Source organism: Hemicordylus capensis, chromosome 2, assembly GCF_027244095.1.
Source record: "Hemicordylus capensis ecotype Gifberg chromosome 2, rHemCap1.1.pri, whole genome shotgun sequence".
NCBI classification, from domain to species: Eukaryota; Metazoa; Chordata; class Lepidosauria; order Squamata; family Cordylidae; genus Hemicordylus; species Hemicordylus capensis.
In genome coordinates, this window is record NC_069658.1 from 288,065,652 (window position 1) to 288,089,065 (window position 23,414).

The window sequence follows — 23,414 nt, forward strand, 5'->3', positions numbered from 1 at the left end:
CAAGCACATCCCGCATGACCAGGTTAGAGTCTGTGCCACACAACGGATAGACACAAATGGAATCTACTTGGCTACTGTCATTATGTTTGCAGCATTGCTGGTCACCATGAACCCTTGGCGAAGGTTTGGCTCCCCAGACAGCCATCCCTCTATCTGGTGATCCATGCCTACCAACAGCTCATCTGCTGTATGGTTAATGTCCAGCAACTTCACATGCAGCAGAACCCACCTGTGCTTTGATGCATGGGAGGCTGGCTGTGCCGCCAGCAGCAGATATTCCCTTCACTCTCCTGCTCCCACCAGTGTTGCATGAGGGACAGGAAAGCAGTATGCAGCCTACTGCTGCTTTCCCACAGATTGGCAATGAAATGCACACAGCAGCCCCAACACAGCTTCCGTGCATGCCCAGTACAGGGAGGGCACCACCCATCTGCTGAAGGCGGTGCGTGAGGAGATTTTATAGTTGGGGGCAACCAGTAGGAGAAGCTGGTGTTCACCACCTGGAATGGCTGGTTGTCAAGAGCAAGCATTTCAGCAATGGCCTGGATGATGAGAGTAGGCTCTGGGTGACCAGACCGCTTGTCCTCTTGACTGCACCCACCCCACAGGCAACTTGCCCTGCTTGGGAGCAGGAGCAGGTGCTTTGTCACTAGTCAAGGACACACTAGGCCTATTGCTTCCAGCAGGATCAGGAACCCCCATGCAGGTGCTTCAGCATCCATGATGTCCCAAGATGCTTAGGGTCCTGCCTCCTGCTGACCTGTGCCCTGCAGTAGATGCAGATAGCATGGATTGGATCACCACAGCAAAGTTCAAAGTGGCCCCACACCATGCTCAGAGAGGTCCATAATATTAGGGCCCATGGAAGGGCTTTATCTGTTGCTGGCCCTTCACTTTGGAATTCTCTTCCCACCATGGTCTGCCTCCTCCCTTTCAGCCTTTAAAACCGACATTTCTTTTCCATCAGCCATTTGCCCTTTATTTATCTTTAAAAAAAAATCTCAGATGCTGTTCTCGCTTTGTATACGGGCATGAGTCTGTGGATTAGGTAGTATATTAAATATTTTAATAAATAAATAAATGCTGCCCTTGGTCTGGGATTGTGGTGGTCTGGGACTGCAGTGGTCTGTGGTCTGGGACTGCAGTGGTGGTACTGGGGCTGCTGGTTCTTCTGTCTGCCAGCACCACCACGTCCCTCTGTCCAGGGCTGAGAAGGTTCAGGAACCAGAATGACTTCCTCCTGCTTCTCCTCGATCTCAGATCCGGGGATTACATTACCAAGGGGGTTTGGGGAAGATGGTGAGACTGTGTTGGCTGAGCTCGCAGCCAACACAGTCTCCTCCACTGCCACAGGAAGAGCTTCTTCCTTGACAGGGGAGGACCTCTCCTCTAATTCAAGTGCACTTGCTACCAGCAGCTGCACTGGAGGACCACCCTCCTCTTGAAAGGAGAGCCTGCAAGCAATGGGGGTGACATAGGGAGTAGGGCCCTCATGCTGTCATGCACCACAACCATCATTACCCCCTCCTTCTTCCTGCCACTCTGCTCCTGGCTCTGCCTTGCACCCTCCTGGACATTTGTGCGGGTTTAAAATTCAAGCCCTGACTCTGATGTAGGGGAGAAGAAGCGCCTTTAAGGTGCATATTTTTAAAAGGGGTGAGGGGTCAGGGTGGTCTATTTATTCTGTTTGTGCCACACATGGTGCTATCTATAGCACTGTACTCCACAGTGCAGACACATAAGCTATAAAAATCAAATCCCCCACAAATGAATAAGGAGGCTCTATTGGGAGCTGGAGGAGAGCAAACAACAATGGGGTAAATTGAAGGGAAGGGAAGGGAAAGCAGATTACTGTAGCCTGTCTCCTAACCCACCCCTCCTGTCCTGCAGTCCTAACGGTACCTACCTAATCTGTTCCCCAAACCTAGGCGCTATTTTAAAAAGTCGAACTCTAACCAGACCCAGGGTGGGGCGGGGTGATTACTTTCATTCTGGTATCTTCTGCTGCAGTCTGTCTAGATGCCACTCTCTAGGGCAATTGGGAAAAGCAGACACTGGGAATCCACTGCTGGGGTAGGGCAGGGCATCAGGCGAGCACCCACCCACCCAAAAAAGAAAAAGCTGGTGGCGGGTGGGAGGAGACAAAAGGAAAGGGAAACAGAGAGAGCCTGGCAAGCTGGGCATCATACAGAAGTCACAGAAGACACAAAACCAAAAATGAACTCAAAAATGAACAGAAGTCACAGAACACTACAAAAACAAAAAAGAACTCCAGTCCAGGCATACAGCAGCAACAAAGATGCCGGGGGGGGGGGCGGTGAGACGGTCAGCACAGCATCCCAGCTATTAAAGTCACTGGGGGCTGGCTACAACAAGAAGAAAATCAAGAAGAAGAAAAATCCACAGAAGCACCCAGTTAAAGCCACTGGGGCTGCTAGTACAAGTAAACAAAAGTGGGGGGAGCAGTTGCTTGGCACTGCAAAAAGTTGGGGGGGGGCAGGAGCAGACTCTCTCTGTCTCTCTCTCCCCAGGCCACCACAACCAGTCTCTGTCTGTGCTGCTGTCTCTCTGATCCTTCCTCCTCTCCTGAGAGTCACACTATAATGGCTCTTTGGCCTCCCAGTCCCTTAAATACATTTTGAGAATCCCTCCTTTGGCTACCCCCCCCCCCCACTCATCCCCCCCCCAGCCAATGGGGGCACAGTTGCCCATGATAACACTTGATTTGTATGATAACAAGCCAACTAAGAAGCAAGCAGATCGTAAGCCAATCAGAAGCCAGTACCAGAAAACCATTCAAGGGAAAACAGTCCTCCAAAATGGTGATCAGAGTGTTGAAACAGGCCCTTTATTTGAAGGATATTCTGTTTTGAGCTTGAAACACTCAAAACAGCCCGTTTCAAGTCAGAATGTTCTGCACTGCCCTATAAGTAGTGCAACGCAAGCCTGTGTGCTTTAATAAAAAGTTTTGCTATTGCTCTGTTGCACAACCCCTTGGGTCAGTTTTCTTATACACAGACATCCCAGTGGGCACCTAATACCAATGTTCCACTGTGTAGCATGTTGGCCACTATATTAGAGTTGCTGATCAGAGTTGGTGCTGAATTCTGCCTTACCTAAGCCTTGTGCAAGTGTGGGTTCTATTGAGATTAAGGAAAATCTAAAAACATCTCTATGCATGCTAAAGTAGGAATGGCTGCCTATTGCTGAATGTTTTTGTAGGGAAACAAGTTAATTGTTTGGCAAGTGTAAATTAAAACAAAAAAAGATGCTAATTACTTGCTTGAATTTTTAAGCCTGCTGAGAAGTGCTACCTTGTTTACTCTAAGTATCCTCTTGACATCAGCATGGGGTTACTCGTAATTAGATGCACATGTGTAAATACAATGATTAGATAGTCCCACATATAAACAGCATTATCATATCTTCCACAAAGTCTATGAAGATGGTCTCTAGCCCTGTAGGGGTTTTATCATTATGAAAATGCAACAATCTGCATGCCTTCATCCTATGTGAGTAAACAATGAAATATTAGGACATTATAGGCCCACACACACCCAGTGAAATGAATGGTGCCTGTGCAGCAACTCTGGTGGCTTGAACCCAGTGTATTCCTCTACAGCCTCACAATAGCTGAGGTCAATTACAATGATGAGTCATCAGAGAGTGCTAAAGTAAAAATCTCCTTTTTTACACTATAATTAGCATACTTCCTATAAAGCTGCAGTGTCTTCCTCTTCTCTGATTTCACAAGTATTTCCAGGATGTTTGGGGGTATTAATCTTATATTAATGCAATGAGGTTATAGTAAATTAACCTGAGCGCTAGAGATGCACAAAAGGTAACTGTCCTAAAAACTTTGAAGAACATTAATTCTGCTCTTAAGAGTATTATTCTGTTGTAGAAATACTGTATTCCCCTGAATCCAAGACCAGGTTTTTCCAAGTTTTTTTAATATTAGAAATCAGGAGGTCAGAAATTCAGAGTCCTGTTCCTTTTGAGTAAATGCAGGTATAGCCTGTATTTAACCTCTAGTTTTTAAGGGGGTCATCTTAAATTCAGAATCGTCTTTGATTCAGGTAAAGATAGTATACACGCACTTGTACTGCATTTACATCTCTAAGATAACTGGATGAAAGAAATTGTAAGATTAGCAGTAGATTTTTTTCCTGAACTAGGCTTCTCTTGTACAGTAAGTAAAGAGCAATAGTTTTGTAGTATTAGTAACAATAATAATACTAATAAATTTATTTTTATTTTCAGAATTGATCTATGCTTGGATCTTCAATGAATATCCATCTTTTGTGCACCAGGATAATCGTCGTTTTGTTTCTCAAGAGACTGGGAATTTGTACATAGCTAAAGTAGAGAGATCTGATGTGGGGAATTACACGTGTGTGGTGACGAACACTGTAACCAACAACAGAGTGTTAGGACCTCCTACACCTTTAATCCTGAGAAATGATGGTAAGATGCATTGTTAAATTCTAAGTACATTTGGCTTCACTGCATAAAAAGGAGTCAATTGTGAAGAGTTTTAAAAAATATTATATTAATTTATATACTGGAGAGAACCAGGGTGGAGTTGTTGTTGGTTAGAGTACTGGACTTGGTCTGAGGAGAGCTGGGTATGCATCCTCACTTGCCATGAAGCTTACTGGTAACCTTGGGACAGTCACTCTTCCTTAGCCAGGGACAGCCACTCTTTCTATCTCTCAGGGTTGTGAGCATAAAATAGTGTAAAACCCATGCACTGTACACAGGTGTGAGCTTCTGGAGTAAGGATGGGATATAAAAGTGGTGACTGAATGAGATGAATCATACATACATCATTTGCTGTTTTAAATGTCATCACCTATCATTATTTTACCAGTAAAAACCAGTTGTAATTGTATTCATTAGAAAGCTACATAGCAGTAGTCTGGAAAACATGGGGAAAATCATGATCATTAATAGGATATTTATTTATTTATTTATTTATTTATTTATTTATTTATTTATTTGACCGCCTTCCTTTAAAAACCCTCACACTAATAAAATTGAAAAATTAAAACCACACACACTAAAAACTAAAAGGCTGGCAAAATAGATAAGTTTTCAGAAGCTTCTTCAGAAGAGCAAGGACAGAAGGGGGAGGGGGCATCACGAATCTTAGGAGCCAAGATGTTCCATAAGGAGGAGGATACAACAAAGAAGGCCCTCCCACAAGCCTGGGCCCACCCTCATCAGAGTTCCCTGGGCCCGGAACTCTGAGAAGGCCCACCTGAAACGACCTCACAGGGCGAGTCAAAGTTGGACAGGAGAGGCAGTCCTGAAGATATACAGGTGCCAAACCCTGAAGAGTTTTATAAGTGATAACCAGCACTTTGAATTAGACCCAGAAGTGAACTGGCAGCTAATGTAGCAACCTCAACAAAGATGAAACATCATATTTTCTGCTGCCTATAAGCAGCCAGGCCACGACATTTTGAACCAGCTGAAGCTTCCAAATTGTCTTCAAAGGCAACCCCAGGTAGAGCACATTGCAATAGTCCAACTGAGAGGTGACGAGTTACGGTTGCCAGGGCCTGCCGGTTTGGCTACAATTGGCACACCAGATGAAGCTGGGCAAACAATCTCATGGCCACAGCTTCCACCTGCTATTCCAGCAGGAGCCGTGAATCCAAGATGACCCCACAAATCATGAGCCTGCTCTTTCAAGGGGAGTGTGAGGGAAACACTTGAAACCGGAACCTGGCCAGATCAAGAACTGAACAAGAGCAACTCTGTCTTAGAAGGATTAAGCCTGAGCTTGTTTTGGCCCATCCAAACTCTTACAGCCTTCAGACACTGGGCTAACATATTCACAGCATCCCTGGATTGGCCTGAGATGGAGATGTACAGTTGAGTATCATCAGCATACTGACGATACCTCACCCTGAACCAATGGATAACCTCATCCAGCGGCTTCATATAGATGTTAAAAAGCATGGAGGCGAGGACTGAGCCCTGCAGCACTCCCCAAGAGAGAGGCCATGGGCTAGAACACTCACCTCCAATGCAAACTGTCTGAAACTGTCCACTAAGGTGGGAACGGAACCAGCTCAAAACTGTGCCCCCGATTCCCAACCCCCGCAGACAATCCAGAAGGATACCATGGTCGATGGTATCAAAAGCCACTGAGAGACCTAACAGTACCAAGAGCGATATGCTCCCCTCATCGAGGCTCTGATAGAGTTCATCCACCGGAGCAACCAATGCCATTTCCGTGCTGTGCCATGGCCTAAACCCCAACTGGAAAGGGTCAAGAAAATCCACTTCATCTAGGATTCTCTGTAGTTGAGCAGCAATGACTTTCTCCAAAACCTTCCCTAAAAAGGGAAGGTTGGAGATAGGTCTAAATTATCTAATATCTCTGGGTCCTGGGAAGAAGACTTCAGGAGAGTGCTGACCACTGCTTCTTTCAAAGCTAGAGGAATCTCTTGCTCCCTAAGTGATGAATTCACTAGCTCCTGGACCCAGGACCTCACACACACCCCAGCCAAACCAACCAACCTGGAAGGGCAAAGATCAAGCAAACAAGACACTGCACTCATACCACAGAGTACCCTATCCACATCATCAGCCTCCACAAACTCAAACGTATTCCAAATGACATTACAAGAGATCACCTCCATCACCTCAATGGACATAGCACAATCAGAGTCCAACTCAGAGCAGAGACAAGCAACCTTATTGGCAAATAATCTGGCAAAAACATCACAGCAGCCCATTGCAAGTTCTTCCTTCTCCTGTTTCCCCAAAAGGGTAAGGGTGATCCAAAATAATGTCGCCGGACGGGATTCTGCCAATGCAGTGAGAGTGGAGAAATAAGCAGACTTTGCCACTCTCATTGCCACGGTAGACTCCTGGATATCCTTATATATTGATCACTGTTGAGCTTATGCCTAAGTAATATAGTTATGTACTTTTATAAGTGCTTTTATAGAGCACTTTATACTGTTCAGAGAATATCATGTGCATTATCTCAATAATCAGAAAAAACGTGTGTTATGGAGATGCACACATGGAGCTCTGAATGTAGATTGGCGCCTCAAGTGCACACTGGAGAAATTGAATTGTAGTGATTGTATTCTACTATAAATCTGGTCCTGAGTCACTTTCCTAGCTTGCATCAATGTGAATCATCAAACTATGTATTTCAACAACACTGGGACTTGAAATAATGCTTTAATATAATAATTGCTTATGGTGCAAACTATAAAGTGTGTTACCACAAGCATTTCTCTAAGGAATACTTGCTTTGCACCCTCTCTAGCAGATTTACAAGAACCAATTGCCTTCCTGAAGTTATTTGCACAAATGTTCTTGAAATGTACTTGAAGTGCATTCTAGTGTTTATTATAGAATTGCTGAAAAATGTTGTTGTATACAGCGGGGAAGATCAGCAACATCCATTTAGCACTAGATGATCAGATTTCCCTAGAGCTGAAATGTTGATATAGTTGAAGACATGTTATATTTGTATTTTAAAATTAGGCTTGTCACAAAACAGCCTGAAACCTCTATTTATAATTTTCATTTTCTAGTCTTCCATTTCTAATAACTCATGCATTTAAATGCAATTCACTGACTGTTCATACATGCCAGTGTATTGAGAGGACAAATGTCAAGACCTGCTCTTTCAGAAACACAAAGAACAAAAATGCAATGAAATGCAAACTACCAAGAACGTACATTGTAGCAGGCTGACAGATACATCTGGATCCCTTTTAAATTTAATTGAGTTTGGCATGTCCAGTACATCTCAATATATATGACTGATTATTTTCATTAGAGCATTTCATCATTAAATTAGCAGATTAAGAGGCAAATTCATCAACGTTTAATATCCTGATTACATGAATAAGTGTTACATAGAGAAATGTCATACTGTTCCTCTCTCATTTAACATAAAATACACTGAACTGTGTAATTCATCACTTTGTTGCAAGTCATGAGCTTAGAACTAGTTTTCTAATTATGATCGATATGGGAGGGGAGATTATTAACAAAAAGGCATGGATATATATCGATAAAAGTATGCTACATCGTAGGGAAGAAAATTATCTTTCTCCACTTACCTTTTCCATGCACATTATAAATATTTAGGTACTTCTTAAGGTATCTAAACTAGTTATTTTGCATTTGTCTGGTAGTAAGTAGATGTTGCCATATTATTGTAGAGAGTAAAATATATCCTTTAAGTATGAAGGATTCAGGTCCAGTTTGTTATCCCTCATCCAGCCCATTACTGCCTGTACTCAAGGTAAAGTATGCCATCAAATTGATTTCGAATCCTGGCGACCACAGAGCCCTGTGGTTGTCTTTGGTAGAATACAGGAGGGGTTTACCATTGCCATCTCCCGCACAGTATGAGATGATGCCTTTCAGCATCTTCCTATATTCCTGCTGCCTGATATAGGTGTTTCCCATAGTCTGGGAAACATACAAGTGGGTATTCGAACCAGCAACCCCTGGCTTGCTAGTCAAGTCATTTCCCCGCTGCGCCAGAGTCGTTGGTTATAAAAGAAATGAAAATATTGATGGTGTAACTCTTGAAAATATGTAGACATTTTCATTCGAGATTAGGGATGTCCCCGAATCATATTGGTGAGTCTTTGAAGTGGCGCCAAACTGATTTGGCTCCCTGAAGCCGAAACATTTCAGCGCGGGGCAAGGGGTTCCCTTAAGAGGAGGCAGGCAGATCCAAACACCACAGGCTGCTGCTTTCATGGTGGACCTTTACAGAGTACAGCGCCGCGATAGGGCAGCGGGGGCTCAAAGGAGGGGCAGGTAGGGCCTGCTTCCTCCTCTTGAGGGAACCCCTCACCACCCCCTGGGATTTGCTTGAAGTATTTCGGGCACATCCCTATTAGAGATCATGAGAGGTGCACAGTTGACAGCTAGAAAGAGGCAAAATTGTTTAGAAATGCTCAGTGACTTCAAACGGATAATGAAGCCTCACCTTAGATATGAATATGTGTTGCTTCATATGATAGATATACTTTGCGTCAAATGCATCAGTCAACAAGATGCTATGAACTGTTGTGCTGTTCGGTCCATTGTCATTTGTATTCAACAAGGAAATTAATCTTATTTCCCATGGCCTTCTGCTTTTAAATATGTCATATTTATTAATATTCCTCTTTGGACAAGCTTCACAAAGCATTTTTATGATTTTATTTCAGGGCTTTGTTTTTCTCTCTCCTTATTGTTTCTTCAATACTGATGGTTATTGAGGGATTACAGGGGTTGGCAATGGGCTATAGATGTATTTGTGTGCTTCTGTGGCTTTTCAAATTTAGCTGCACATGGGGGAGAAATGGAGCTTCTACACACATCAGTTCACATGGGTTTATTTTGTATGATCGATTGATTAAGTGCCATCAAGTCGGTGTTGACTCTTAGTGACCACACAGATAGATTCTCTCCAGGATGATCTGTCTTCAACTTGACCTTTAAGGTCTCTCAGTGGTACATTCATTGCTGTTGTAATCGAGTCCATCCACCTTGCTGCTGGACATCGTCTTCTTCCCTTCCCTTCAACCTTTCCCAGCATTATGGGCTTCTCAAGGGAGCTGGGTCTTCTCATTATGTGTCCAAAGTATGATAGTTTGAGCCTGGTCATTTGTGCATTGAGTAAAAGGCACACATGCATACTCTTTTTGTGTACTATTTTTCTATTTTCTTTCTGCAGAAAATATGGGGCAGAACACTGTCAGTTAGTTATTTGTCTCCCCGCCTCTTATCCCTCCCTGTGCCACCCACTGTCCCTGCAGAACTATCTTTCTTAATTATTTAAATGCTGCTGTTATGCATTTCTTATTTATCAAACTTATACAGCATCCCTCCCCACTTTGGCTGGGACTCCTCTGGAGCTTGGAATAGAAGAAAAGAATCAATGTTTGGTATGGTTTTCGTGTCTTCTGGCTCTCTGGACATTGTTAATTATCCTTAATGTATCACTTCCTGAAACCCAGTCCTATCATCCCCTTGAATAATTTGGCTGCAATCCTGTGCACACCATACTGGGAGTAAGCCCCACTGAACACAGTGAGACTTATTTGTGAGTAAATATGCATACATTTTGATATGGAGACCATTATTTCCTCCTCCTCATTTCTGTAGATGACCACTAAAATGATTATTTATATTCCTGTGAGAATTTTTTTTAATAACTCACTAAAATACCTATAATATTTGTGACATAATGGGATGAAAATTACAGGCCGGCTAATAATAATTAATACGAATAATATTTATATACTGCTTTTCAACAAAAGTTTCCTTCAGTAGATATGAATGAATAAATAAAATGGCTCCCTGTCTCCAAAAGGCTCACTGTCTAAAAAAGAAATGTAAGATAGACACCAGCAACAGCCACTGGAGGGATGCTATGCTGGAGATGGATAGGACCAGTTGCTCTCCTCCTGGTAAATAAAGAGAATCACCACTTTCATTATTTATTTGTTTGTTTGTTTGTTTGTTTGTTTGCCCTGCTAACTTGGCAAAGAGGCACCTTTTAACATGGTGATTCTCTTTATTTAGCAGGGGGAGAGTAACTGTCCCTATCCACCCCCAGCACAGTACCTCCAGTGACTGTTGCTGGTGTCTATCTTATGTTTCTTTTTATGTTGTGAGCCCTTTGGGGACAGGGATCAATCCTTTTATTATTATTATTATTATTTCTCTGTGTAAACTGTCCTGAGCCATTTTTGGAAAGGTGGTATAGAAATCTAATCTAATCTAATCTAATAAATAAATAAATATATAAATAAATAAATATTTGATTTCTATGCTACCCTTCCAAAAATGGTTCAGGGTGGTTTACATCAAAACAGAAACATGTGCCTCTTTGCTCAGTTGGCAGCGGTAGCCCCTTCTGAGTCAATGTATCATAAAAATTTCAGACAGATAGTGTATCTGTAAAGGTATCTGTTATACCCCTGGCTATAACAAAGGCCTGTGCTGCCTGAGTCACTTTGGGAAGGGTTGAGTAACAGGAGGGCTGCTGTAATCCCTGTCATCCGGGCCCCAGTCTAAAGCCTTGTACTGCTGCTGTCCCCTGCAGATATAACAAGGCTGGAGGCATGAGCCTTGGGCAGGAGGGAAAGGGCTCTTGGCCTTTGGCTCATTGCCTATGGCTCGATGTCTGTGGCTGAAGAAGAGGTGGTCCAACTACTATATGAGCTTGCTTTTGAGTTTGTGTTAGTTCTTGTATTGGGCCTTCATTTACATTTAACTTAGTTAATCTTAGTACTAAGTTAACCTTAAGTTTAAATTCTAATATAATTAAATCATATGTTATAACCTTGTTAACCTGCGAGAATTGCTCTTTTTTTAAAATGTGATTTTAATTTTTTCTATGTACATTTTATATTAAGTATAATTGACAGTGTTGTGGTATAGTCTCAGCGAAGATGGGTAGGATAAAATAGAAAGGTAGCCCTGAAGCTAGTCTGTAGGGTCCAAAGTCTTAGCAATCTAAAGCAGATTCTTTCTTTTCCATTCCTGTTGCTAATCACTATGAAGCTTTTAATCCTAACACCGAGGATCCTTTTGACACTTTGTATCAAGGGGCCTCAGATTGTTTGGACTGGCAACTTCTGCCATACCATCATCACACTCTCAAGGTATAGCTGTCCAAATCTTGGCAAAACAATGCTTCTTAATACCTAAAACAGTTAACATAATTTACTCACAATTGAATAAGATCAAGCTTGCAGCAGGCCTGACATCTGTATTTGTAACCAAACCTGCTCAAAGAGAAATTATTCAAAATAAGTAGCCCCGCTTTCAGAAATCTTACTTTTCCTTAGCTGCTAGAGTTCCCTTGTCCCAGAATACCCCTATTCTGAAATGTAATAAGATAGCTATTACTATTTGTTGAACATTTTGGTGTGCTGTGGTCTTCCAGCTCTTTAATATTTTAGATACTTCCAAATTTCAGATAAATAGCACCAGTGGCTTCTATGCAAGCACATTATAAAGTTTTGAGGCGTCACTTTTGCCATTTAAATTGCCACGATTAGATCAGTCAGGAGAAGAATAATGGCTGACCTCTAGACTAATGTTGTACTGCTGAAATGAACAAAAATACATTGACACACAAGAAGGTTGCATAGCTGAGCAGGTGCTCAACACTGCAAAATTTCTTTCACTCTTGGTCTGCTTGCACATGCATTGCACTTGCACAACAAGAATAGTGGATTGCTTTGCAACATTCCCTGCAACCAAAACTATACGGCTAGTCTAGAATGGAAATCCTCACTTAGTGAAACTAGCTAGTGCAACATCCTTGCATTAGTGGGACATGCTTACACTAGAATGGCATTAGTCTGGATATCAGCAATGCTTTTTGGACCTCCATCTGAACTGATGCATAGCCCTAGTTCTTCCCACAAAATCTGTAGTTTTCCTCTCTCCCCACCCACACCCTGGGGAGAATGTCCCATTTACAGCAGTGAGGCTTCCAGCTGAGTAAGCATGAAAGAGAACAGGCTTTTGTGTTTGTTTGTTTTTTAAAGACACAGGAGTGTGAGGACATCAGAGAAATAAATCTGGCCTCAATTAAAGAAATAATAAAGGGCAATGACCAGAAGTGAAGGGGCACTGTGCCAATGCTGTGCTCATGTGAGGAAGAGAAGGTGGCGTGCCCTTGGAAACCATCCCCCACTATGTCACTACTTACACAGAAAACCACTCTTTCAGATTTGTACTGTGCTCCATCTACATTTTCCCTAAAAAAAAAAGTATTAAAATAGTTAATAAAAAAGTTATTAAAGAGTGGATCCCGACATTTTTTGAGATAAAATTCTTCAGGGGAATACAACAGTAGTTTACCTGTTTACAACAGTAAACCATTATAGTACACCCCTGAAGAAGAATTTCCACTTGAAATGTGTCAGGGTCTGCTCTTCAATAAATTGTCATTGCACCGTTCTGGTTTCCTTCCCACCTACCTTTTGTTTTTCAGAGCAGCTTTGCAAAGCTTTATAAATGCTTGCCCCCTTGCATACACCACTGTTCTAGCACCCTCCTCTCCCTTTCCCCTCTGTGGAGAACCATATATAAATAAATAATGGTGTTACACATGTGCAATGTTCTACTTTCCTTTTCTGCACCTTAATGCACTTTTCAAGGCTCCAAAATTTTAAAACTTCAAATGTCATTTCATTGCTTTCTAACACAATCGTTCATCTCTTTTTGACTTAAATTGGGCTGTTTCTTTCTATTGTATGGCACAATCAGAAAGTGCTCCTTAACCCGTTGGTCAAGCATTTTCAATACAAGGTAGCATTTTCTCCTTGGGGAACTAAAATACATCAAAATCAGGGACAGCCAAGCCATGGTAAAAGGAGACTTAGTTTAGACAGTTCATGGATCAATATTAGACCCGTTTGTGGCTCCTCTGTAGAGACGGTATTTATTTCATTGTGACGAGTAGAGGATAAAAAGGTAATCTGTGTGGTACAAAATCACAAGTTGTCTTTGCTCTTGTCTTTCTATAGTCAACATTATTTTCACATTGGGTCTTCTCTTCGACAGATTCTCCTCAGTGTCCTTTTATTCCATTTGCAATTAATATATAAGTGCCAGCAGTAATCAGCATGCAAAGGTATAACAATGGCAACAGGCAGCCTCAACTTTGAAAGTAGCTTACAACTAGTAACCCATTCCCTTCTCTTTCATTGCCAACAGAACAACTTGTTGGCAATGCTTCTCCTTTGATTGCCTGTATATCTTCACTCTGGGAATGGAGATAGCAAAATTGTTAGCTTTCCATCCACACTCAGAAAGGAATGGCCAAAGCTGTAACTAGGGCTCTGTGATCAGAAGTCTTGACTTAGGCTCATCTCCTGGAAAAGGATTTCAAGCAATCTGTTTGTAGCACTAAAGATCTGACAAAAGATCTGATTCCTTTCCTCATTTTTGCACATTTTTTGCCTCCACCTTATCCACGGCTGTGCTCCTATTAGAGAGATATTGCATTTTCTCAGCATTCAAGCTTCAATATTTTGTTTTAGCTCCCTTAGGCTTCCTAAGTGAACTCTACTCAATGTCCACCTAATATCTTGTTTCTCAGGGGGAAGGCTGTGGCGAGGTGAGGTGAGTCCTGTGACAATGTCCTCTGGTTCTGGTAATTTATATACAAATTGATTAGGCATGTAGATTTTTCATCCTGAAAGCGGCATATGTTGACACCACCCTACAAAAACTGTAGAGAATAAAGCATTATATCAGAATCATAATTCCTTCAGAAGAAGTTGCAGTGGGCTGGTTCAGATGTCATGTGAAACTATGGTTAAATCTTGGTTCTGTACAAGGCCCCCAAGCCTCAGGAGCATGTGAACATAAGAGCAGGCCTCTGGGGAGCCCACAGTCAAGAGATGAGGACATGAACGCTCTCCTGCCATTGCTCCCCTGCAACTGGTATCGAGAAACATAGTGCCTCTAAAGCTGGAGGTGGCCAATGGCCACCAAGACTAGTAGCCATCAATAGAACTGCCCTCCATTAATTTGTCGAAGCCCCTTTATGCCATGCAAACTGGTGGCCATCACCACATCCCATGGCAAAGAATTCTATAGATTAATTATGCACTGTGTGAAAAAGTACTTCCTCTTGTTGATCCTAAATTTTTCAATGCTGTGACTTTGCAGAGGCCATTGGCGCATGCACGGCCGCCGCCAAAATGGCAGCCGCACGCTCATACGGAGGCCTGAAAGGGCCGAAAATGGTCAAATTACCCGGCTGTGGCGGGCTGCAGTGGTGATAAGGATGGCCAGCGGAGGGAGAGGGAACCCGCGTGGGACCCCTCTCCCCCGCAGCCTCAGCAAGCCCCCCGAAGGGGCTAAAGGTGTTTTAAATATACTTTAATTTTTTAAAAAAATAAAGAAAATTTGCGGACCAGACCCGGCGGTCCGCTTCCGGTGCAATGGAACTGGGTGGTGGTGGTTCGGTTCGACCCCAAACCGGACCACCAGACCAGTCCACACATCCCTAGTCAATAGGTGCTTTATTGACTACAGAAAAGCCTCCGATTGCGTCAACAATGTCAAGTTGTGGAACATCCTTAGGAAAATGGGCATCCCAGAACATCTCATTGTTCTCATGAGAAACCTATACACAGGACAGGAAGCCACAGTCGAGATGGAACATGGTGAAACAGACTGGTTCCAGATTGGCAAACGAGTAAGACAAGGCTGTATACTTTCTCCTTCTTCATTCAACTTATATGCTGAGAGAAGCTGGATTGGAAGAAGGTGAGTGTGGTTTTTAAGTTGGAGGAAGAAACATCACTAACCTGCACTAAGCTGATGACACCACTCTGGTAGCTGAGAATGTGGATGATCTGCAAGCTCTAGTAATGAAAGTCAAGGAGCACAGTGAAAAAATGGGACTCTGACTAAATGTAAAGAAGACTAAACTGATGACAATGGGTACAGCAACCAGCCTCAGAATTGATAATGAAGACATTGAAGTGGTGGATAGCTTCTGCCTTTTAGGATCAAACATCAACAGTAAAGGATCCAGCAGTCAAGAAATATGCCACAGACTAGCACTTGGTAGGGTTGCAATGAAGGCCTTGGGATGGATATTTAGATGTTGTGATGTGTCTATATTTAGATGTTGTGATGTGTACCTACCCAAAAATGGCTGAGCACAATTTACACAGAGAAATAACAAACAAATAAGATGTAACCCTGTCCCCATAAGGCTAACAATCTAAAAAGAAACATAAGATAGATACCAGCAACAGTCACTGGAGGTACTGTGCTGGGGGTGGATAGTGCCAGTACTTACCTTATCCTCGCATGTGTGCCTCCTCTCTGATGAAGCCTCCCCACAGAGTTCCCTGGCAATATCCCATTAAACTCCTGCAAAACTCCTTTGATATCTGTTTGCAAGCTCCTGCGAGCAAAGCTCCTCTGGTCTGATCCTTCTCTTCAAGATCTGTTCACAAACTGACTCTCCACAGGAATGTGGCCGCTCCCATAGTTGAGTTGCTCACTTGGAATGAATCCCCCACTCAAGCAAACTGGCCCTTGCTCTACCAAAAAAAACACAAACTTCCAGGCAGTCAGAAACCAAACCCTAGAAAATCCCCAGCCCTAAAATCTTAGGTTGTGCTTTCCCCTTTGCTTTCTTGTGGATTTATGTGCTATCCACTTCCCTTCTTAAGCAAGATTCAGAAGAATTCTGTTTCCAATCAAGGTTAAAAACAAACCAAGATCTGACCCCAGGTCTGAACTTGAAATAAACCAAGCTCTGAAGTCAAGATTTGAAATAGGTTTCAGGTCTTTATTTCAAAGCAGTTGGTACAATAAACCAAAAACAGTCAATTTGGACATCACATCCCACCTTGTCTTAAGAACATATTTTTAACCTCAGTTGAAATAGAATTATTCTGAAGCTTACATGAATAGGGGTTGAGGGAGCACCTACTCTCAAGATTCAGGGATGTCACATAGAATTTAACCATGGTTCTGCATTACGTCTGAACCAGTCCAGTGTAAAATAATGTTCTTTCTTTCTTTCTTTCTTTCTTTGAAAATGTCAATTTAGGCATGCAACTCCAGAACCACCTAACCTATGAACTATCATATTCTGATATTCTGCCACATAATAGTTTTCATAAAGTTGCTAGAAGCAGTATCAAACTAGAGCCCTTTTTCATTTCAAAGCAGTAGTTGCTGGTGGGCATGGCGGGGTGGGTGGGCAGGGGAAAACCTGGTCACCGAGGCAGAAGCCTTCCCCCCCCACACACACACACCTCTTTCCTCCATGCCAGTGGGCTTGTGTATTTACCCAAGCCTGCCAGCATTGAGGAAAACAGAAAGATCAGAAAAGCAGGGGGGAAGTAGAAAACAGAAAGGTTTTATGGGGTGGGATTGGGGGGAAGAAGGCAGAAAGCAAGCAAACAAACAAACAAAACACCAGTGTGAAATCAAAACAAAACAATCAGGGAGAAAGTCAGAAAACAGAACGTAAGAGCAAAAGGCAGAAAGAGGAACAGAAAGCAGGGATTGCATCCCCCCTCCCACCAAACAAACAAGCTAGTAAAAGATCAGACTTACCAGCAGCCAGGGAATCCTCTAGAGCAGAGACCCTCCTCCCCTGCCTGAAACTTCCTCTTTTGGTCTTACTGGCTAGAACAGCTGCTAGTCAAGTTGCTCCAGCCAGTCTGATTCCTAGGGGGCTCCTCCTGGCACTGCCTCCCAGGTAGAAGGGGAAAATGTATGAAAAATATACTCCCTGAAGCAACCAGGAAGTGCATTTTAACCCATTATTTAAGTTCTTCCTGGGGACAGTGCTAAGAGGAGCCCCCTAGGAATCAGATTGGCTGGAGCAGCTTGAGTAGCAACTGTTCTAGCCAGTAAGACCAAAACAAGTTACAGGCAGGGGAGAAGGGGCTGGAAGAAGCTCCCTTCTCTGAAGTTTTCCCTGGCTGTTAGTAAATCTCAGCTGGTTCGTTTGTTTGTTTTTGTTGGGTGGGGGAGGACTGCTCTTCCTGCCCTTATTGACCAGCCACCACTGTTTCAAATGTTACTCATTCCTGAAATAAAGAATTCTTCTACCTGTGGAAGGGCTGGAGGCAGAGCCAGATGTCTAGGGAAAGAGCCCATCATTTTTGGTGGGTCCTAGAGTACATCCCAGCATTTTCTGGCAGATCCTGGAGCAGGGCTTATTGGCTTTTGGTATACTTGGAGCAAGAACTTAGTGCAAATGCGGTATAATAGCCTGAGGTGTGCAGATTTGTTTTGTTTCTTTAATGGAGAGAGTAGTAGCCTTGTCTCCTTGCATTTATAGCAATAGGTCTGCAAGCAAACTACCCTGCTATGGCTGTATTTTTTCCCCTGGATGGTTTGCAACCCTACTGTTTCCTCCTACACATCTCTCAGTTGCACAAAAGACAGCAGGCAGTCACTATGGCCCTTTCATTGTTCATCATGAAGTATCTGTCAATCACACCTATTTCTAACAGAGGTTCCTGAAAACTAGCTTGTAATGATAAGGCAGGCAGCCTTTCCTGATCCTGTTTACATTGGTTTAAATTCACATTGAAAGGGGATATTGGTGCTGCACAGATCGCTCCACAGTTTCTTTCCAGACATTGTGCTTTAAGCCTGATGTTAGGAAGGTGGTACTGTGGTAGCAGAAAGTCTGGAGACGTCATATGTTTTGTGTACACCGATATGAAATGATGCCTGCCTCCAGTGCTGCCCGAAAGAAAAAATACAGTCTCATCATTCATACTTCCATTCCATGGGAAATTCCATCAAGTAGAGATGTGCACGAATTGGATTTTGCAATTTGATTCTAGCTCAAATCAAATCACAAAATGCTCAAATTGATTTGAGTGCCATTTTTTTCCAATGAGAGCTGGTCTACTAATTGGAGTCATTGAGTAGACCAGTCCTATGACGTGGGCTGATGCCGATTGCTGGTCTACCTGCAGATCCCAATTTCCAGCTCTCACTGGGGGGGGGGGAATGGCACTCAAATTGATTCTTCCTGTCAATCCCAATTTCCAGCTCTCACTGGAAAAAATGGCACTCGAATCAATTCGAGTTGAATCAGGGTCAATGAAATTCAAACACGAATCAGGCCCTTTAACCTAAGGATGGTTCGATTAGAGTTCTTATCACTCTAATCACTCCAGTTCGTGCTTGAATCAATCCAACTCCAATCAATTTGCACATATCTACCTTCATAGGAACATAGGAAGCTGCCATATACTGAGTCAGACCATAGGTCCATCTCGCTCAGTACTGTCTACACTCTACACAGACTGGCAGCGGCTTCTCCATGGTTGCAGGCAGGAATCTCTCTCAGCTCTATCTTGGAGAAGCCAGGGAAGGAACTTGGAGCCTAGATGCTCTTCCCAGAGTGGCTCCATCCCCTAAGGGGAATATCTTACAGTGCTCACACTTCTAGTCTCCCTTTCGTATGCAACCAGGGCAGATCCTGCTTAGCTTAAGGGGACAAGTCATGCTTGCTACCACAAGACCAGCTCTCTTCAAGTGGGGCAGGGGCAGATTAGCCAGTAGCCAGACTACAGTATATACCGTATTTTATGGACTATAAGACTCACTTTTTTCCTCGAAAAATATCCGCCAAAATTCAGGAGCGTCTTATATGTTTTAACAGTTTAATATGTTAAAACTCTGAAAAACTGGATTAAAATTAAGGTGCGTCTTATAGTCCGTAGCGTCTTATTGTCCGTAAAATACGGTAAGCCATTCCTTTCCTTTTCCAGATTCCCATTAGAGCTATGTAATTTGCTTATGAACACTTATGAGTCTGCACAATCTTAGGGCCAAATTCTCAGTGACATGGCAGAACCGTTCTCCAAAATTAAGAGTACCACAGGGTCCCAAAATGGATTGGCACTGCAATTTTGGCTGAGAGAGTTTTGTTTGTGTCTTGTTTTGTTTTGAATTCTGCTTGCTGTTTTCCCAGTTAAAATCACATTCCTGAAGCTACTCTTTGATTTCCAAGGAAATTATACAAGTATAATTGCAACATATACAAATTATACTGGAATGTTCTCCATAGGGCAGTTAATGGGGGACACATTTCAATTGAGAACATTGCATGTGGGGGAACCTCCCATCCCAGCACAGTAGCTCCATTCTCATCTCCTCCCTCCCCTGCAGCTGCTTGATTTATTTATTTTAAGCAAAGGAGATCTTTTGTATAGATTCCCAGGTCACTAAGGCCATAATTCAATGGCACACCATATGTTTTGCACGCAGTAAGTTTCAGGCAACTCCAGGTGGGGCTTGGAAGAATTCCTGTCTGAAATGCTGGAGAGCTGCTAGTCAGCTAATAAAATGCTAATAAAAAAGGACCAATGGATAAATTACTCACTATGACTCCGCTTGACACGTTTATATCAAGTTTGGTCCTTCAGAACCCAAGTCTGTTTTGGAATAGCACAAGTTTCTCTTGATAAACCCTTTTGTATTTTGCAATGAAGGATGCTACAAAGCTTGGAGAAGTGTATTTTTCCTTTGGGAAGCCTGTTGAAAGGAACAGAATACTGACAATGACTTGTGTTGCTTGACTGCTTAGCATGCAGTTCATACCAGTATCTTTAGCATATTCTGTTTGGATGATTGACTTCATGTGGCAGCTGCATTTTATACAATACAGAACGGGTATCTTTGAAACAAACTAGATGAAAAGAAGATGCAACCTGTTATTGTACTGAAGCAGATCAGACATTGAAGGTAGAATTTATATATAAGTTTTAACAGACATTCACATTCATTTATATAAGCTTACATATAGAGGACTATATATATGGTGCTGGAGAAGACTTTTGAGGATACCATGGACAGCTAGGAAAACAAATAAATGGATCATAGAACAAATCAATCCAGAATTTTCACTCGAGGCACAAATGACCAGGCTCAGACACATTATGCAAAACCCCAGCTCCCTTGAGAAGTCCATAATGCTGGGAAAAGTTGAAGGAAAGAGAAGAGGATCACCAGCAGCAAGGTGGATGGACTCGATTACAACAATGAATGCACCACTTAGAGACCTTAAAGGCCAAGTTGAAGACAGATCATCCTGGAGAGAATCTATCTATGTGGTCGCTAAGAGTTGACACCGAGTTGACAGCACTTAATCAATCAATCAATCAATCAATATGTTCCTACATCTGCATCATGCTCCCCCCCCCAGCCACGAAATGTTGAGCAGTATCTTGGTTCTGAGACTTATGGGTGGGCCTTTCTTTGGGGGCACAGAACACCTGAAGAGGGTGCTCAAAGTTTCATGGGAGGATAGGATTGTAAGGTAGGAGAAGTCTTTCTTCCATCAACCCATCAGCAAAGACCTGTATGGACTGAATGCTCCACATTAGATTTCTGCTTGCATCCTGAGTTTCCTCCCATTTCCCAGTTATCTAGTTTTGCTTTTGGAATAAACATCTCAGGCAGTGCTCCTACTTTATTCTCACAATAGTTCCCTGTATATTCCCTAGGCCAAAAATTCTAATTTCCGATTTCAACAGTGGTGTAGCTAGGACAGAACAGCCCTGTGTTCACCCTCTCCCATCAGTGCACAGGCCCTCTGGTGGCATGTGCCCCCCCCACCACTGACCACAGTCCTGGACACTGCTGCTCCTCCCACCCATGCTGCATTCTCCATTCCCAGCCGAGGTAGCAAGCAGCAACAGCCAGCCAACCAGCAGGGCAGTAAGAGTGGCTGGCGGGGAAGGCAAGGCAGCTCATGTTCCAAGGACACCTTGGAACACTGGTAGCTCTGCCCCTGAATGCCAGTATTAGATAGGTACCCAAGTCTACAGATCCTTGATGGCAGTAATAGGGAGCTGATACAACTGTGCATGAAAATCTTCACATGCTCAACAGATGATTGATGCTGGCCCAGATGAGCACTGATAGGTTGATGGGGCGGCGGGGGAGATCCCTCCTGTCATCTGTTCATAAAACCACTTTCAGTTGCTCATTCAACTACAGTATGCCTTCAGAAAATGTTTTCCTGAGCTATGCTAAATTCATCAAGCTCACCTTCTATTACCTGATGCCCCTCTCATCCCTGTCTTGTTTGCCTAGGGGTAATCCCACTGTACTACATAAAAGTGACCATATGACAAGAGTGTAGTGTCAAATGTCATTTTCTAATTTAGAAAATAATGATACTTACCAAGGATGAGGACTGTAAGAACAGCTATAAGTATCTATTGGATGTAGATGCATTCCATGATTTAATTCTGAATGTGGTGTTAAACCAGTATCCGTAACAAACACAGCCCATATAATTGAGGAGGAGCCTGTGGCAACAGCTTGAATACATAAGAACAGCCCTGCTGGATCAGGCCCAGCTAGTCCAGCATCTTGTTTCACACAGTGGCCCAACAGATGCCTCTTGGAGGTCCACAGGCAAGAAGTTAGGGCATGCTTTCTCTCTCTTGCTCTCTTGCTTTTGCTCCCCTGCAACTGGTATTTAGAGTACTCTAATTTTAGAGATTAGAGAGTTACAGAATCTGACAGATTACAGCAGGGGCGTAACAAGGCTGGAGAGACAAAATTTTAAAATGGGCCTCTTGCTGATACACACACACACACTTCACATGTGAATTGCCTCTGGGGGGGCCCTCAAGGCATGGGGGCCCCCAGGCAGCTGCCTCCCCTTGCCTAATAGTAGTTACGCCCCTGGATTACAGCACAGAGCACATATGAAGATCTATGCTCAAGCAATACATGCATCAAAGAAGCAGTTCTTTTTTGTGTGCATTTCATCCACAAGCTCACATCCAGCAGAGTACTCTAGGCTTATGAGGGGACTAGTACATGCTCCTCCTTCCTTGAATCAGATTTAGAGCCATCAGTGATTTGTTGTGAAACCTTTTTGAGTTTTTTGCGGATAAGATCTCTCAGATCCAAACTGAACAGGATTCCATGGCTATTGTAAAGTCTATTATGGAGAGGGTACGGTTGAGTTCAGAGTCTTTTATGAGTATTATGGAGACAGTCTGGTTGAGCTTCTCTGAGGTAAGGTAGTGCCTCCTTGTCTTAAGGAGGCAATTGTTAGACCTATTTTAAAGAAGCCTACATTAGATCCCTCGGAGTTAAGTAATTATAAGCCTGTCTTCAACCTCCCATGGTTGGCCAAGGTGATAGAAAACGGCGGTGGCCTCTCAGCTCCAGGCAGTCTTGAATGAAGCAGATTATCTAAACCCATTTCAAACTGGCTTTCAGGCAGGTTACAGGGTGAAGATTACCTTGGTCGGCCTGATGGATGATCTCCAATTGACCGAGAGAATCTGACTCTGTTAGTCCTTTTGGATCTCCTGGTGGCTTTCAAAACCATTGATCATGGAATCCTTCTGGACCATGTTGGGTGGGGGGTGAATGTAGGAGGCACTGCTTTACAGCTTATACCTCGGGCAGATTTCAGAGGGTGTTGCTTAGAGACTGTTGTTCTTCAAAGCAAGAGCTTTTATATGTTCCTCAGAGCTTCATTTTGTCTCCCATGCTTTTTGACAACTACATGAAAATGTTGGGAGAGATCATTAAGGGATTTGGTGCGGGGTGCTATCAGTACACTGTAGGGATGTGCACAGAACCGGCTGGACCGGTTCAAGTCTGGAACAGTTCAGTCCAGCACCCACTTGAAACGCCACCACCCCCAGTTCGGTTCGGCCCCGGACCGAACCGGGGGGGGGGGGCATTTTTTTTTAAAAAAAAGTTTTTTTAATTATTGTTTTTACCTTCCCCTCCCCCCCGAAGGGGAAGGTCCTCAAGGTGGGGGGTCCACAAAGGTTCCCCCTCCCCCGCTGGCCTCTGTTCTCACCTCCTCCAGCCCTTTCAGCTGGTTTTTCAGCCCATTCATGCCTCTGTATTTCGGTGCAGCA

At 43.2% G+C, this 23,414-nt stretch overlaps 1 protein-coding gene across 10 annotated transcripts in view; it reads left to right on the top strand.

Annotated features, from left to right (window-relative positions):
• LOC128343611 (contactin-4) overlaps window positions 1-23,414 on the top strand; it is a 920,791-nt gene that overhangs the window by 690,966 nt on the left and 206,411 nt on the right. For all 10 annotated transcript variants that reach the window (XM_053292988.1, XM_053292986.1, XM_053292991.1 and 7 more), the window contains one exon: window positions 4,264-4,467. In XM_053292988.1, coding sequence (XP_053148963.1) covers window positions 4,264-4,467 — 204 coding nt within the window. The remainder of the gene's footprint in view (window positions 1-4,263; window positions 4,468-23,414) is intronic.